Raw genomic sequence first — 14862 nt, 5'->3', positions numbered from 1 at the left:
TGGTTTTGGCTGGGCTGGAAATACCATGCTTCCCTGTAATATTCTGGGCTTTCCATTCCCTTCCAGAAATGAAACCAGGAAGCCAAAAAGTGAGTTGATTGGTTTAAAAAGAAAGTCACCAGGGTTTTTCAAACTGTTATGTGATTTTAAATCCAAATTTTGTTTGAGGTTAGAGCAAAAGTTCAGGCTGCTGCTAATTCTATCAGCAAGGTCTATGTTTGCTGTTTCTTCACTTAAAATGATTCTTAGGCTTATTTGCTGGAGAAAATTTCAAATAATGAACTTTGAAATACAGCAAAGCAGTATTTTTAAAGTGAATGATTAAAACATAGCCTGATCCTTCAGAGTGCTGATGACAACCATTTATGAAAAGTGGTTTTCCTCAAGATTCTGAAATCTGTGGGCATGAAATATTTGAAATTATCTTTAAGACAGTAATAATTATTAATAGTACAACAGCCACATTGAAAATACAGAAATTACTTGCATCTGGACTCCTAGTCAGAGCTTCAGCATGAATCTCTTACTAGAACATTGGTAAACTTGGGAACAATAGGAGACCTCAGCAGTCAGCTTCTCAAATCAATAGAGCTCTGGCAGAGAGAGGTGAATCATCTGCTTTTTACCTTTGCCCTAAGAAGCCATGACAGTTCATGTTTAATAAGTTGTAAAATAGTCTCTAATGGGACTCCAGTAGGGACAAATACTGCACTCTAGAAACTCCTCCATACTTCTTCTTACTTAGTAATGGGATATGGGAATACTAAAACCAGAGAGATTCAAAGAACGTTGATTCTCAGGCCAAACCAGTGATAATCAAGTCATAACTAAGAAAGCTAGGCAGTCTACAAGAAAACATGGAACAAAAGTTGGAGGAAGGAGGTCAGAAGGACAGTGCTTACCCTTCAGTTTCTTCGGAGACAGCTGGTTTCATGATTAACCTGCATGAACTCACAGAATGGAAAACTGCACCTTTCCTGGGTGTGCTGCACTCAGGATCAGAGAGTCACAGAATGGTTTGGGTTGGAAGGGACCTTTAGAGGTCATCTATCCCAACTCCACCACAGTTGGCAGCAACATCTGTAACTAGAGCAGGTTGCTCAGAGCCCTGTCCAGCCTGACGTTGAATGTTTCCAAGGATGGGGCATCTACTACCTCTCTGGGCAACCTATGTCAGGGTTTCACCATCCTCACTGTAAGAAATGTCTTCCTTAAATATCATTAAAATCTATCCCTCTTTCAGTTTAAAACCTCAAACAAATCCTAAGCCACAACCCCCCCAATGTATGTCCACAACAGAGCCTTGGCTTTCTGTGGCAGGTAACCTGCTTAAGTGGCAGCCAAATAATTTCAGCTTTGTCATGGGTCAGATTCCTCTCAAAGACAAATGCTAATGGCAGAGAAGTCATATAAATCCCTGGAAAGAATTGACATTAAACATTCATTTTTCTCCTTATTATTTTTTTTAACATTAACATAGTAGCTTCACACAGTCTGAGGAAAGCTATAATGACTCTTTCACTTCTTTATGACACATTGTGTATCATGAAATACTATCAAAAATAATGAATGTTGGTGAAAAATGGAGAAATTCTTCAAGAGTGTATTGATGGTGCTGCCTTCAGTTGCAAAATAACTACTTTAAGAAAGCTGTTTTGCTCTTCACAATTTAAATTAGCTTTCTAGTTGCTATCATTCAGGGCCCAGTTCTCCTTAACCACACTAACTCCTAAATCATTCTGCACGCTGAAATGAGTACTTTGAAACTCTGCATCCTTCTCTCAGCTGCAGATCTTTCTCTTAGCATGGAAACAAAGACCAAAAAAAAAATTTTGTGGCATTTTACTATGCTATAATTAGAATATAATTTCAGCTTTGCTCATCTTTTTCTAGAGATCATATCATTACAGTAAGTGGGGAACTAAAAAAACCCCACAAGACCTTTCCTGAAATAAAAAAAAGAGGAAGATTTGTTGACCAACTCTTTATTTTTTCTCTTTCCTCTTAAATTCAGCCCAAAAAGCAAATATGAGAAGGAAATGATAAACAAACCTATGTGTAGAGTAGTCAAAGAGAAAATATGTGCCATGTTAAGAGAGATCTCAGCCAGCTCACAATGAACTGACAGATTTACAGGGCTCAATACAACACTAAGCAGATCTGTCTCCATCTAGAAATGTGTACAGCAGAGCAGTGCTCTGCCCTGGAAAAGGAGACAGACCTTTCAACAGGCCTAATTAGCCTGAGCAGAAATGCTACATGATATGGCAATACTTCCAACAACACTCAGCTCAGAAACTGCTGCAGCCTAGCACTAGATGCTGACCACCACTCCATACCACTCTTACAGTCCAATAGCAAAAGTGACTCTGTCTTTTGGGAGTTGTTTCAAATGTAACTTTTGGGAGTCACTTCTCTTCTCAATGTAATCTCCAAAAAAAGTTTTCCAAAAGCCTCTTCTTGCTGTTGGAAACATCTCTTGTCTCACATCCTGGGTAAAGTGGTCAGAAAAAACCAAAACCAAACAACAAGAAGAGGTGGCAGACAGGACACTTCATGGGCCTGCACAGTGGCATATGTCTGCCCCAGTCCAGATAGGGACACATATTTCTGTAATGCCATTATGAGGAAGGACCTCTCTGGACATGTTCAAGGCCAGGTTGGACAGGGCCTTGAGCAATCTGATCCAGTGGAAGGTGTCCCTGCCCACGGCTGGGGCATTGGAACCAGAGGATTTTTAAGGTCCCTTCCAACCCAAACTCTTCTATAATTCTGTGATCCTTCACCCAACAGCACTTGTCTTGTGGGCAAGTTTGGGTACCAGATACCCACAGCACATACACCAGCAGGCTGAAAGAGATCGGTGGTGTGGACAGGAACACGTACACTGGACTTGAACAAGGAGGAAAGAGAAATCCTTAGGGAGCTGAGGAGATGCAGCAGGAAAGGCAGGAAGCTGCTAGGGCAGTAGATCTCAAAGTCATAGAGGGGGAAATGCTCACCGTCGGTTCAGCTGCTCCATTTGCTGGATGGAGCCAGACCTGTGGATCCCATCTGGCGTCGCGGCGGCTGTGGGGCGCTGCCACGTGGTGGTTCGGTTGACATGATCCACGTAGAACACCCTCCCGTGGCTGTCTATCCGAGCTTCCCAATCTAGGGTTGGAAAGAAAGGAAGGGGTGACGGCGTCAGTCTGGTGCCTTCTTGAAAACTTAACTGTGGGAGATACACACAGACAGACATCCGTGGCCACAGACAGGGTATATACACACCAGAGGTACCATAGACAGCTTACATGCGTGGAGTATACATCACAGGTGTGTATCCGAAGTATACATTCAATGTGTATACATACTATGTGCTTAGCCAGAGAGATGTATATGCAGTATCTGCATATACATAAACATTTCACACACAGCACATAGGCAGCCTATGGAACTGACTACCATAGACTATGAAACACAAGTGACATAGTGGCTGCACGTTTTCGAAGGGCTGGATAATTTTACAAACAGTAACTCTAGTTGGCTGGATCCATTGCAGGTGGGGGTAGCCACGCCAAACTGACACTGAGTAGAGAAGGAGGACATCTGAGCCAATGTGGCCAATCTCATGTTTTCTTTTTGGTTATGTTTCACAACAAATGTGTTTCATCCCTCTCTTTTTCATAATGTGGCTTTGAAGGATACCCTGCAGCAATTAAACGTTGCCCTGAAAACTGATCACAGCCTGGCTGGATGTACACTTAGAAATCTCTCTGAACAGAGGGCTGTCACAAATTTCTTGCTCTCATGAATGTGAATTAGACTGAAAGTTTGCAGCATGATATTGAGCCTTCCATCATTACTGTTTCCTGCTAATGTTTGGGTTGTCCCGTGACTGAAAACTCAAAGTTACTTGGTATATGATGGCTTGTGGAAAATGGTAATGTGAGAAAAAAAAGTGTTTGGAAGGGGAGAAATTTAGAAGGGAGTTAGCTAGCAAAGCCACATATCAAATTGGTTGGAATGTATGGAGTAGTGATATAAATTAGGCTTCCTAGCTTCATATTTCTACATGATCCATCAGCTGATGACATATCCATGTAAATATATGCACATACCTTCTGCATGTGTTTATATACAAACCTCACTCACATTCACACACAAATGCACATATGGTGATTACCTTTGGGGGCAAACACTTCCTCTTACTCCCATATTCTTACTATGGTATCCTCCTCCCTGACGACTTCACTCCTCCTTCTATGGGTTTCTATGATCAAATTCAGGATCAGATGGATTTCACACTTTATGCATTTTATCTCCTAAGAGTAGGAGAGAAGTTGTACCACCTCCTGCTGTATCTGGAAACTTGTCCTTCATGAGCAGTTCCCATGCCTGGAATGTTTGCCCCAGCTAAATTCAGTTCCCCATACCTGGGCTGGTCCCAGCAAAGAGTAGGTGGTCTGAAGCCTATGGCTGGCTGCCCCTGACACATTAATCCCACAAACATTAAAAGATGGGCACTAGGAATCCTTAGAGGAATTTTCTGGAAGAGTCCAAAACAGCAAGAGCCACATAAATTTCTTCTTTCAAAACTAACTGTCTCAAGCTCTTACAGATGCAAAACCTATAGTCACATCATAGGTACACACACAGTGTCTCTTCTGTGAACATCACTGTATAATTTTAAGGAGATGACACTTTCTTCCTCTCACCATTTAAAGTTTCCCAAGGATTTTGAAGTTGTTTCAAGAATAAGATTGCAGCTTTGTTAAAAAATTGTTTAAAGATAAGACAATGAATAAAAGCAGCACATCAAGTACAAGAGATGCACAGTGAAGGAAATCAGAGTGACACGAAAGGCAGGCCAAAGGTGAGAACCTTGCTGAGCACGCTGTCACTGGTGGCAGGTGTGGAGCTAAGCAGTATCTGCAATATCATCCAGGAAAAAATCTTGGACAGATCAAAGGTGACATGCTGAACCTTAACACCATAAAGATCTTAATTTTCCTTGCTGCTGTCTGGCAAAGAATAAATCCTAGCCTTCATCCCACACTACTGCAGTATACACGTAACAAGCTGTGAATAACAAAGATCGATGGATAATTAAAAGCTTGTAGGCAGTGCTGTAGGTCCACACTCTAGACAGCCTACAGAAGACACCAGCTGGTCATATTGGTCTGAAGCCTACTGAGGGGCACATAGTAAGAATAACAGTACTCACACAGTAAACCAAGAGTTTTTCATAATCCAGCTCTGTGCACTACCAGCTCTAGAAGCTGCACTGCAGTGTCTCCCTAATTAAATTTGAGTTCCTAAGCTCCTAAGCACAATACTCAGAAATCTAGGAGCGACAAAACTTGTCCAGAGCTTGGAGATCACAGTGACAACATCAGGTCAGGATCACGTGGACTGGATCACAACTTCAGGAAGGCTATCTTGGGAATGTATCAGACATCCAACAGCAGTATGTATGTGGTTGTTTAGTCAGGGGAAGGCTGAGGGGCGACCTTCTTACTCTCTAGAACTACCTGAAAGGAGGTTGGAGTGAGGTGGGTGTTGGTGTCTTCTCCCTGGTAACAAGTAATACAGGACAAGAAAAGATGGCCTCAAGTTGCACCAGGAGGGGTTCAGGTTAGATTTTAGAAGAAACTTCTGCACTGAAAGGGTTTTCAAACACTAGGACAGGCTGCCTAGGGAGCTGGCTGAATCTCTATCACCAGAGGTGTTTAAAAGAGGCAGAGCTGTGGTGCTAAGTGAAATGGTTTAGCACCAGACTTGGTAGAGTTAGATAATGGTCAGACTTCATGATCTTAAGGCCTCTTCCAATCAAAACAGTTCTAGGATTCTATGTAGAGACATGAACTACACCTCTCTGCATGTGTTTTTTGGGCATGTAAGTCTGAAACCAGGGGCTGACTCTTGCACTAGCCTGCTAAAATATTAGGAACTATGTGTCATAGCTTTTGAGAAACCTGCAGCAGTACTGCTCCATGCAGCAGCATTTCTCATCAGCTGAATAAGTCTTGTTACGGTCACCCCAGAAGGGTGCCACAGTGTGACAGGTGCTGATACTTTTGCTGTAGACAGGTGGCTGGTGCACTTTCTGCTTTCCCACAGGACAGCCTGTAAGTCACACAACTCACTGAAACTGGTAGACAAGTCACTGAAGCTGCATATGATACCAGATTTGTGCACAGATGGATGGATACCTGCACCGAGAGACAAAAGGGCTGACAGGTGAACTGACAGACAGGATTCTGCTCCTGAGCTGTGCTCAAGTCCCTTCATGCAACTTCAGGGGCATAAGTGATATAGGAAGCAGCCAAATCTCACCAGTGCCTTTAGTTAGTTTTTCAGGCAAAATGCAACTTTTGCTACACCAGAGACTAATCTTCATCTAACCTTCCAGGTAAGAGTCTGCTGGAGCACAGGCTGGAGATGAGACAGTACTGGTTCTGCTCTCCAGCGATCCCACTCCATCAGCCTAGTCATATTTCACAGCAGCCTCTGGAACTGCTCTGATTAATCCCAGAAGACAAAACTTTTTCTGGCAGGACCTCAATCCTGATGTCTTTCCCTTTCCAAGCTCAGTCACAGCTCCAGCAAAGAGCAGCTCTGAACTGGGCACACATCTGTTTTGTGGCTTCAGTTGTGTAAGGCTTCCAGCGGCGCCAGCAAGCACGCAGGTAATAAGGGGTGACTATTAATGATATCATGAGGCCATACAAACTCTGTAAATCTTCTGTGAATCTTGTACAGGCCTTAATATTCAGACTGCCACAATGGCACTCCTACATAAACAACAGATCTGTTCTACCTTACTTTCCCAAATAAAACAGTCTGAAATTAAATTTCCTCCCTGAGACTAACAGTTGTAGAACTACTGGGAAATAAAGTTATTCAAAAAACTACTGAGAAGAGAAAGAGGACTGGCCAGAAGACTGACCCTAGTAAAAATAGTCAATGCTGAGCTTGCAGCACTGGCAAATTATTTTCATCTCTGTTTATGAATGGAAGCTGTGTGTGAGAAGTTTGCCAGGTCTCATCACATAACTCAGATTTTAAAATACACAGTTTCTTCCTTTCACATGATTGAAGAACTATTTATCTAGGATTAAGAGGCATTAAAGGCACTTAGATAGCGACACTAAATGCTAGAAGATGAAACACTTCTAGGTTAAGCTTACAGTTTTCATTTTGAAATTAACATTTGATGGAGTTTTTGGAAACAGTTTCCCTAGCTGATATTACCCAAAGTCAACTTTTTTGGTGTTTTTTTTTTTTTGTCCCTGAAATTAATTTAGCACAGTCTATTCCTATTAAGATCAGTATAACTAAGGCCACAGTGTCAGCCCATATTGTAAAAAAGATGTAAAATAAAATCCAGCAAAGGGATATCGCGTCTGTATTGTAGCATCACACTTTGCAGTCCATGTCCTAAAGCACTTGTGAAAACCAGTGGTGGGAACACTTGCCTTTTGAGGATAATTGTAAGAAAGAGAAAAGATGCATTAAACTGGTGATGAAGAATGTGGAACAGACTCACAGGATGTTTTGTTTACCTGAGCTCCTGTCAGTGTCCTACCATTAAGTCATCTAGTGGGGCATGTGCCCAGTTCACCAGGTGTTGAGGTAAGAGTGGGAGGAAGAGAAATATTTGCCTATTGGAGAGGTAATTGTTCCTATTTCATCACTCACTGGCAAGCCACAGTGGGACTCTAACAAGACTTCATTGGGCTGAAGGCGTTTGAATCATTCCTCTTACTGGTGCAGCTGACGCCAGCACTGGGGCTATATTCAGCTTAGGGAATACTGACAGCATGGTTGGGAAGTGATGCTTTATTTTTGTCCAGGGCACCACACGCCAAATAATTGTGTTCCCTTCTTGAGCTCTGAAGAAAACAGAGAGCTTTGTGTACCCGCCCGGTTGTTCTCCTGAGGCACTGCACATTTTGGCTGCTCGATGGATCATCTGGCTGAAGTCTGAAGGTGACCAGCAGCACGTTGCAGGGCATTGAGTGCGCTCTGCTGGGCACTTAACGCCAGTGCAAAGAGTGGGGTAATCCTCCAGGAATGCACAAAGGAAAGGCTAGAGACAAGTGAAAACATCTCCAGCAGCTGATTCCGTGGTAAAACTTCCATATTATCAGCCCACATCAGATCACACTACTTAAGGCCCTCTCATTTTCATCCTGCAGCCTCAGACACCATTGCAGTCCATAATAAGCACATAATTTGCTGATTATCAAATCCAAAGACCACTCCACGTGAGCTGCCTTTTCCCAGCTTCTGCTGGTTTTGCTCAGATTTGGATGTGTCTGTCCCAGGAGCATCCTGACTGTTGAAAGGGTTCCTGCTGGACCTGCAAGCAGAACTGACAGACCACTGGGACTGCCATCCCAAAAAATCTTGAGGTTGGCTATGGAGAACCTGGAGACAAACGTTATAGAAAAATCAGAGTACTTTGCTGATACACCACGCAGAAAGCTTTACAGTAGGGCTTCCAGAACACCTGACAGACACTCACTCATTTGAATCTAAACACACTGACTTCATGGTAGCTAAGGAAGACAACGGACCAAGGCAGAGGGAGGTTACGGAGCTTGTCCAAAATAACGTGACAACACTTGAAGTCAGGATCAAATCAGGGAAACAAAAGGGCATATTGTGTGGGTTCTGTAGAATGCATGTACAGAACAGATGGGGTTATTCAGAAAGACATACTGACCTCTACACTGTTTGACTTAACAGGAAAAGCTGAGAAATGCAGTAAATGAAAAAAACTAAAGCTTACTTGGTGGAAGAGGCTCATCGATAGTTGGGTAGTGATGATGGTCAGGCCTCAGAGAAGGAAGCTGGCTGACTGGCTGAGAATTATGGAGTAAAGGACAATCACCTACGGACAAGATATTCAAGACATTGACAGTCATTCACTGCGTTCACAATGTGGTTCAAAAAATGTGCTACTGTAAAACAAGTGATTAATTTTCAATAGGTTAGCCTGGTGCACTAGCAGCTGTGGTTACTCCTGTTTTCAGGCACTATTTTAATAACAACTCATTTGCCAAGGAATTATTAAAATAATGCAGTCAAGGCTCCGATCTCAGGCTTGAGTCAATGCTAAACTGTTACGGGCCAGATTCTGGACTCATAGACACACAAGTGTAAGCCAGAGAAGAATCAGGCTTGATCTCGGAGAAACACTGTGCATGTACAACCAAACACAAGCTTCTGCAGAAATTATCAGGAACATGTAAAATCCTGGTTCCAAATTTTAATTCATCCCATTAGTGGAATACAAGGCTAAAAGTCGCCTTGGATCTTTCTCTGCTTTTCCAAAAGATCAATGTCTATATAAGAGATTGGAATGGCAGGATTTTGCAGTCCCTACAGAGCAGATCATCCCCTTCTATAAGTATTTTGCAAAACTCAAAGAGTCCATCCTGGGTGGAAGGAGGAAGAATGAAAGAAAGACCAGAAACAGGTAGGAGACAGGTGGTAGAAGTAGGACAAAAGATAGTGAGACACAGTCAGGATCCAAGATAAAGAAGGAAGACCTGAGGTACAGAAGAGGGAAAGAAGAAGGAGAGAAATACAGTAGACAGTGCAGAAGAAGTGTATAAACACTAACATTGCATGTATGTCTATAAATCCATACACAAAATAAATGAAACCTAAGCAAACATCCCAACTCGTGTTGAAAGGAACAAGTAACTTAAGATCCAGTCAATGTTTGTAGAATCCTTTAAGAAACTAAGAAGTTATAACAGGGATGGAAAAGCATTCCTCATCTTAGACTTAACTGTGAGAATAAGGAACCTGCACATTAAAACTTCACAGGCTCCAGAATGAAGATTCTTTCCTGGTCTCTCCTTAAAATCTTAGAAACCAGGAGTATTTATGCTACTAATGGACATATTTTCATACTTTGCATTAACAAGTTTTCTTTATAACATACAGCTCCAGGTGGGTCTGTTAATAGAAGTACAATCTGATTGAGTAAGTATTACATCTGCATGCATCAGAAAGATGCAGCTTGGGGAAAAAAAACCCCACAAAAAAGCAACCCAGATTTAGCATTTCCAACATCAGTAGAAAATTACACAAAGATACTTGAAAATTAAAGCCCAGACCATTCAGCTAAGCCCAACTCCCTCTGCTAAGCTGTCTTTCATGTCAGAATCTTAATAGTCTGAGTACTTTGTAAAAAGCCCAAACATACAGCTATCAAATGTATAAAAAACATTTACCAAAAAAGGTGAGGTGTTTTTTTTTTCTTTGAACAATCAACAGTTCTAAGGCAGAGGCCAATTTTGTATAAGGCTGAAAAAAATTAATCTCACACCATCCAGAAGTGAGAAAAATCACTCAGAAAAAAAAATAAATACTCCCTCTCCTAGGTGCTCTGATGGTACCATATGGGCTGCTAAATGTCTTCATGAAACCCCTCGTGCATGGGCGTATCTCACAGTTGCATCTGCTGCGTGCTTGGAGCAGGCAGCAGAGTTATATAAGCTATTACTCAGGGCTCAAAGTCCAACTCTCACAGTCTTTAACACGGTGCTCTTACTACAGCTGTTGTAGCACCAGCTACCAGATCACCCAACTAGGTTTCTTTACTTACCTCGCCATAATTGACTCTCCCCTAGTCAAGATAGTTACACCAAGCCAGCGGGAGCATGGAAGTACCAGTCACCTGGAGTGGATGGAGGTGACCACATCCACTGTATTTGTACCAGCTGCCAAGTCACGAAGCAACGTGCACATTTACTGAGGCACCCTTGGTGATACCAAGAGCTCTAAGAGCTGGGCTGCCCTTCACACATACTCTTAGCTAATGAAAGCCAAGCCACCTCAAACACTGCAGTGCCCTTTATATAGGCATGAGGGGCACAATCTTGGACCTGAACTGAATCCATATGCAGAAGACATCCTCTCCCCTCACTTCCCCTCTCAAGAGTGCACAGAGTCTCAAACAACCACCAAATCTATAAGCATGGTCTCCCTCTCTCTCTCTCTCACACACACACACACACACACACACACACACTCATGCCCCCTTAGGTACATTTGCACATGAATGTTGTCCACATGCAAAGAGGAGGTAAACCAGGTATCTACACTTCAGTGTCCCTCACAGAATGTTATTCTTTGGGCTAGATTCTGCTCCACAAAGTCTTTACAGTCCAGCATGTAAGGCCATGCTTACAACTTTTTGCTGGAGTAGGGTCTGTGGCAGTAGAAGGTCAGGGTAAATAAACTGGGAATGGAGAAATAGATAGAAGAATGCTTTAGTTGGCATTTCTTAGTGATGCCCAAATATGTTATTCTTTAGGTGCCATCTTAATTTGGTGCCACTTAGGGTGGGAGACAGATGATTCAGGATTTGGGGGTGCAAGGACTACCACTTGACCTTACCACATACTCCTCAGATGCGGCTGAGGCCTCTACTTCCTCAGCTGGAGAAAAAGATAAACTGGCTGAAGAAAAGATCAGTGATCAAACCCACCCTTCATGTAACTCCACACAACATAAAACGAGTTACCAGAGGGAGGAACTGAATGTCAGGGTTTGGAGGAACTGGGAAAAACAGTAGCTAAGTTACAAAGGCAAAAAAGTACTTTCTTAAGTATCTTTTATCCATAGAAAAAGAAAAGGAGATGAGGGTTTTCTTCAATATAGTTCAATTTAAAAGCATCCAAGAAGAAAAAAAAAAATCTCTCCGTTGAGTTGCCCTACAGTTTGTGAAATCTGAGGTACTTTTTTTTCTTTGGATGCTTGGGGAATTTGGACAAATGGGGTCAGAAAAATGGATTTCTAGAAGACAACTATTTGCATTTTGCCATGCTGGTGAATTGTGCATCGCTACCAACCCTACATAGAAACTGGCCCAGAGCTTTAGCTGGTGTAAATCAGCATATCTGCCCTCTGACAAGCACAAGCTGATCCTCTCACTGACTATCAGAGACATGGCAGCACATCAGGTATGTGAAATGGAACAATCCCTGGAAATAAGGAATGGAACAATCCCAGGAAATAAGGAATGAGTTGGTGGATGTGATAATGCTGATCTGCCACATGACTACAGCAGTTAATCTTGATTTTGCAATGATGCATGTCTATCTATGAGAGTCCCTAAATACAGATTCCCATCTGAATTACTTGGGCTTGCTGGGATTTTTAAGGACAGACTCAATTATCCAACCCTCCCTGATATCTGGCCCTGCTCACAGCCCCCAAGTTTGTACACAATAAAAATCAGCTATCTGAAATTTCGATTATCTGATGCCACCTGTGACATCCAGATAATCAGGGCTGTTCAACGCATCGATTCTCAGGATCTAACCTTCTCTTCTGCTGCTTGGACCTGCTATGGGGGTGTCTAGACTCTCTGTGGCTCTTTGTGGATTCCCACCATGAGCTACTAGTTCATCTGGCCACTGGGAGGAGCCATCCGCTTGCTCCCTGTCCAGCTCAGGGCTCTGTACTGAATCTGGCACTGACTCAAAAGCACTGTTCTCCTCCTCATCATCATCCTGTGAGGAAAAGACCGTGCTCTCAGATATCCTTGCACTGTCGACAGAGGAGAAGCGGGTATGGCTGGAGAAGCGATTGTTACTGTCGTAACAGGAGGTGCTGTAGCAAGAAGTGCTGTAGCAGGAGGTACTGTAGCAGGAAGTGCTGTAGCAAGAGGGGCTGTAGCAAGAGGTGTCGCACGCCTCGCACTCGTTGTCACCATTGGGCCTGGAGCTCGACTCGCTTTCGCTTCCTGTCCTGGGATGTTCCTCATCCAGCAGCCCATCATTTAAATCAGAGAGTTGCTCGTCCAGGGTCCCAGGAAGCACCGTTCTCTGGCTGAAGTTCTCTTCAGCCTCATTTTCGAGAGGAGGCTCTGCTGCCACTGTCTCACTCTCACTGACCACCTCCTTCTCCAGCACCTCCTTCACCGTAGACTCCTCATCGTTCTCCCCACCGTTGCCACCGTCTTGCTCTTCCTCCCCATCACTGCTCATCTGTGCTGAGGGCAGGCTGTGGAGCAGGTTGTGGATCCGGATGTAGTGTGTGCGAGGGGTCTCTGGCTCGCCACAAGCAGATGCTATGACTGTCTCAAGTTCAGACACAGGCAGGGAGCATGGCCTGTTTTTCCTCTTTGCTGTGGTCCTCAGCTGTAGCTTGTTGTCTTCCTCCTCCTGGGCTGAAGCCCCTTCTTCTTCCTGACTCTTCTCTAGGTCCTTGCCAGCCTGCACAGCTGCACTCACCTCATCAATATCTAATGTTTCTATGCTGGTCAAGACTCCACCATCTCCCTGAGTACCAGAATTGACTATGTTATTTTCCCTAACTTCAGTCTCAGGAGGAGATGTGCAAGCCAGCGGAGCCAGCTGCTCCGTGAGGTCCATGGCATTCAAAGGCGGCAATGCTTCTCCTGGGATGGATTCCAAGGGCTCAGGAACTGGCACCGCATCAACCTCCCCATCTCCTGCTAGCTCTTCATTTAAGCTGTTCTGGTTGACTTCCCCAGGTGGTTTGACAGCCCCTGGGCTATCCACACTGTTCACACTGTATCCATTTAGCTGTTCTGGAGCTGCACTTTCTGAGGTCACTGTGTTGATGCATGGAGGCTCACCGAGGCTTTCCTCTGTAGGGTTGTTCACAGGGCTTTCCTGCAGGTCAGCTGGCTCAGGATCTGCACTAATGGAGACCTCTTCATCATCTGTATAAGACAGGAAAAGAAATCACTTACTCCTTTAACAAGAGTGTTGACTGCACCAGAAGCTTGGCTGTGGGGGCACAGGCATCCACAGCAATCAGAGGAAATGAAAAGCATAAATTACAGTGTGAAATGAGCGGACAACTGAGCAGCTATCACAAAATGCTGATTTTATGTTTTTGCTAGGCAGTCTTTGTACACTGGGTTAACAATCACAGGGCTTACTCAAACTGGTAAATTGTACACAGCATTCTGTCCCCTTGCAACATAATCTGAAGGGAACACCTTGGAACTCCTCTTTGAACCAAACTGGCATTGGAGGCAGTATCATGGAAATGACAAGGAAGTCTTCCCTGAGGTTTGAATGACGTTTTTCTTGTTATGCTGAACCTTACAGGACTTCACAGAGAAATTAGAAAAATGTTTTTCATGCTCCTGAAAGGCAGAAATATCCTTTGATGTGGTCCTCATCTGTACCACTTCCTCCCAGATGCCAGATAACCTGGGACCTTTCATGGCATCCAAACAGTCAAAAGACAGGAGTCAGGGTTTTCCAGCAAGGGGCGCTTCGCAATTTCCAACTACTACTGCTGTTGGCTTAACGAAAGTGCACCTGAGAAGGAACTGCAATAGAGAGGGAAAGAGTCCCTGAGCAACACTACTGAGACTCTCACATAAAAGCCAAGGTTCAAACTTAACACCATCATGCCAGTGACTTCCTAATAGCTACAAAAGAGTGTGAATCAAAACCAAACCAAAAGGGAGGGAAGGAGGGGGACATTGAATTATTTCTTTGCTTTACTTTTTTCATTGAAAAATGATCAAATGAGAATGTTTCCAATAATCTCTGTTATTACAGCCTCCATTTTTAGAGTCCTCAAATGCAGATGACTCTACCAGTAACAGCCCATCTAGCACTTCCAGCACTTCTCCAGGACAGGTGACAGAGAAGCAGATAAGACTTGAGTTTTCCACCCTCTTCTCTCCCAGTGATGTGGCAAAGTATTTGAAGCCATCAAGAGCTGAGGGATGAGAGACACCGGTAGCTCTAAGCTAAGGGGAAATGGGGAAGAAGTTGTGACTCACGATGCATCCTGTGACAGGGAACTTTCTTTTGCTCATGACTGTACCTAAAGTCCCAGAGCAGCCAGGAATGAGTTCAAATT

The 14862-nt window shown here is 43.5% G+C and overlaps 1 protein-coding gene across 6 annotated transcripts in view; it reads right to left on the bottom strand.

The window, feature by feature from the left end:
- The window catches only part of HECW1 (HECT, C2 and WW domain containing E3 ubiquitin protein ligase 1), a 290701-nt gene that overhangs the window by 65834 nt on the left and 210005 nt on the right, over positions 1–14862 (bottom strand). For 3 of the 6 annotated variants that reach the window (XM_054160974.1, XM_054160972.1, XM_054160973.1), the window contains 3 exons: positions 12332–13699; positions 8780–8881; positions 3003–3153 (listed from right to left, as the gene is read on the bottom strand). In XM_054160974.1, coding sequence (XP_054016949.1) covers positions 3003–3153; positions 8780–8881; positions 12332–13699 — 1621 coding nt within the window. The remainder of the gene's footprint in view (positions 1–3002; positions 3154–8779; positions 8882–12331; positions 13700–14862) is intronic. The other 3 variants (XM_054160975.1, XM_054160976.1, XM_054160977.1) reach the window with 2 other exon arrangements.

Source organism: Dryobates pubescens, chromosome 4 (genome assembly GCF_014839835.1).
Source record: "Dryobates pubescens isolate bDryPub1 chromosome 4, bDryPub1.pri, whole genome shotgun sequence".
NCBI lineage: Eukaryota > Metazoa > Chordata > Aves > Piciformes > Picidae > Dryobates > Dryobates pubescens.
This window is presented reverse-complemented; position numbering and strand designations above follow the sequence as displayed.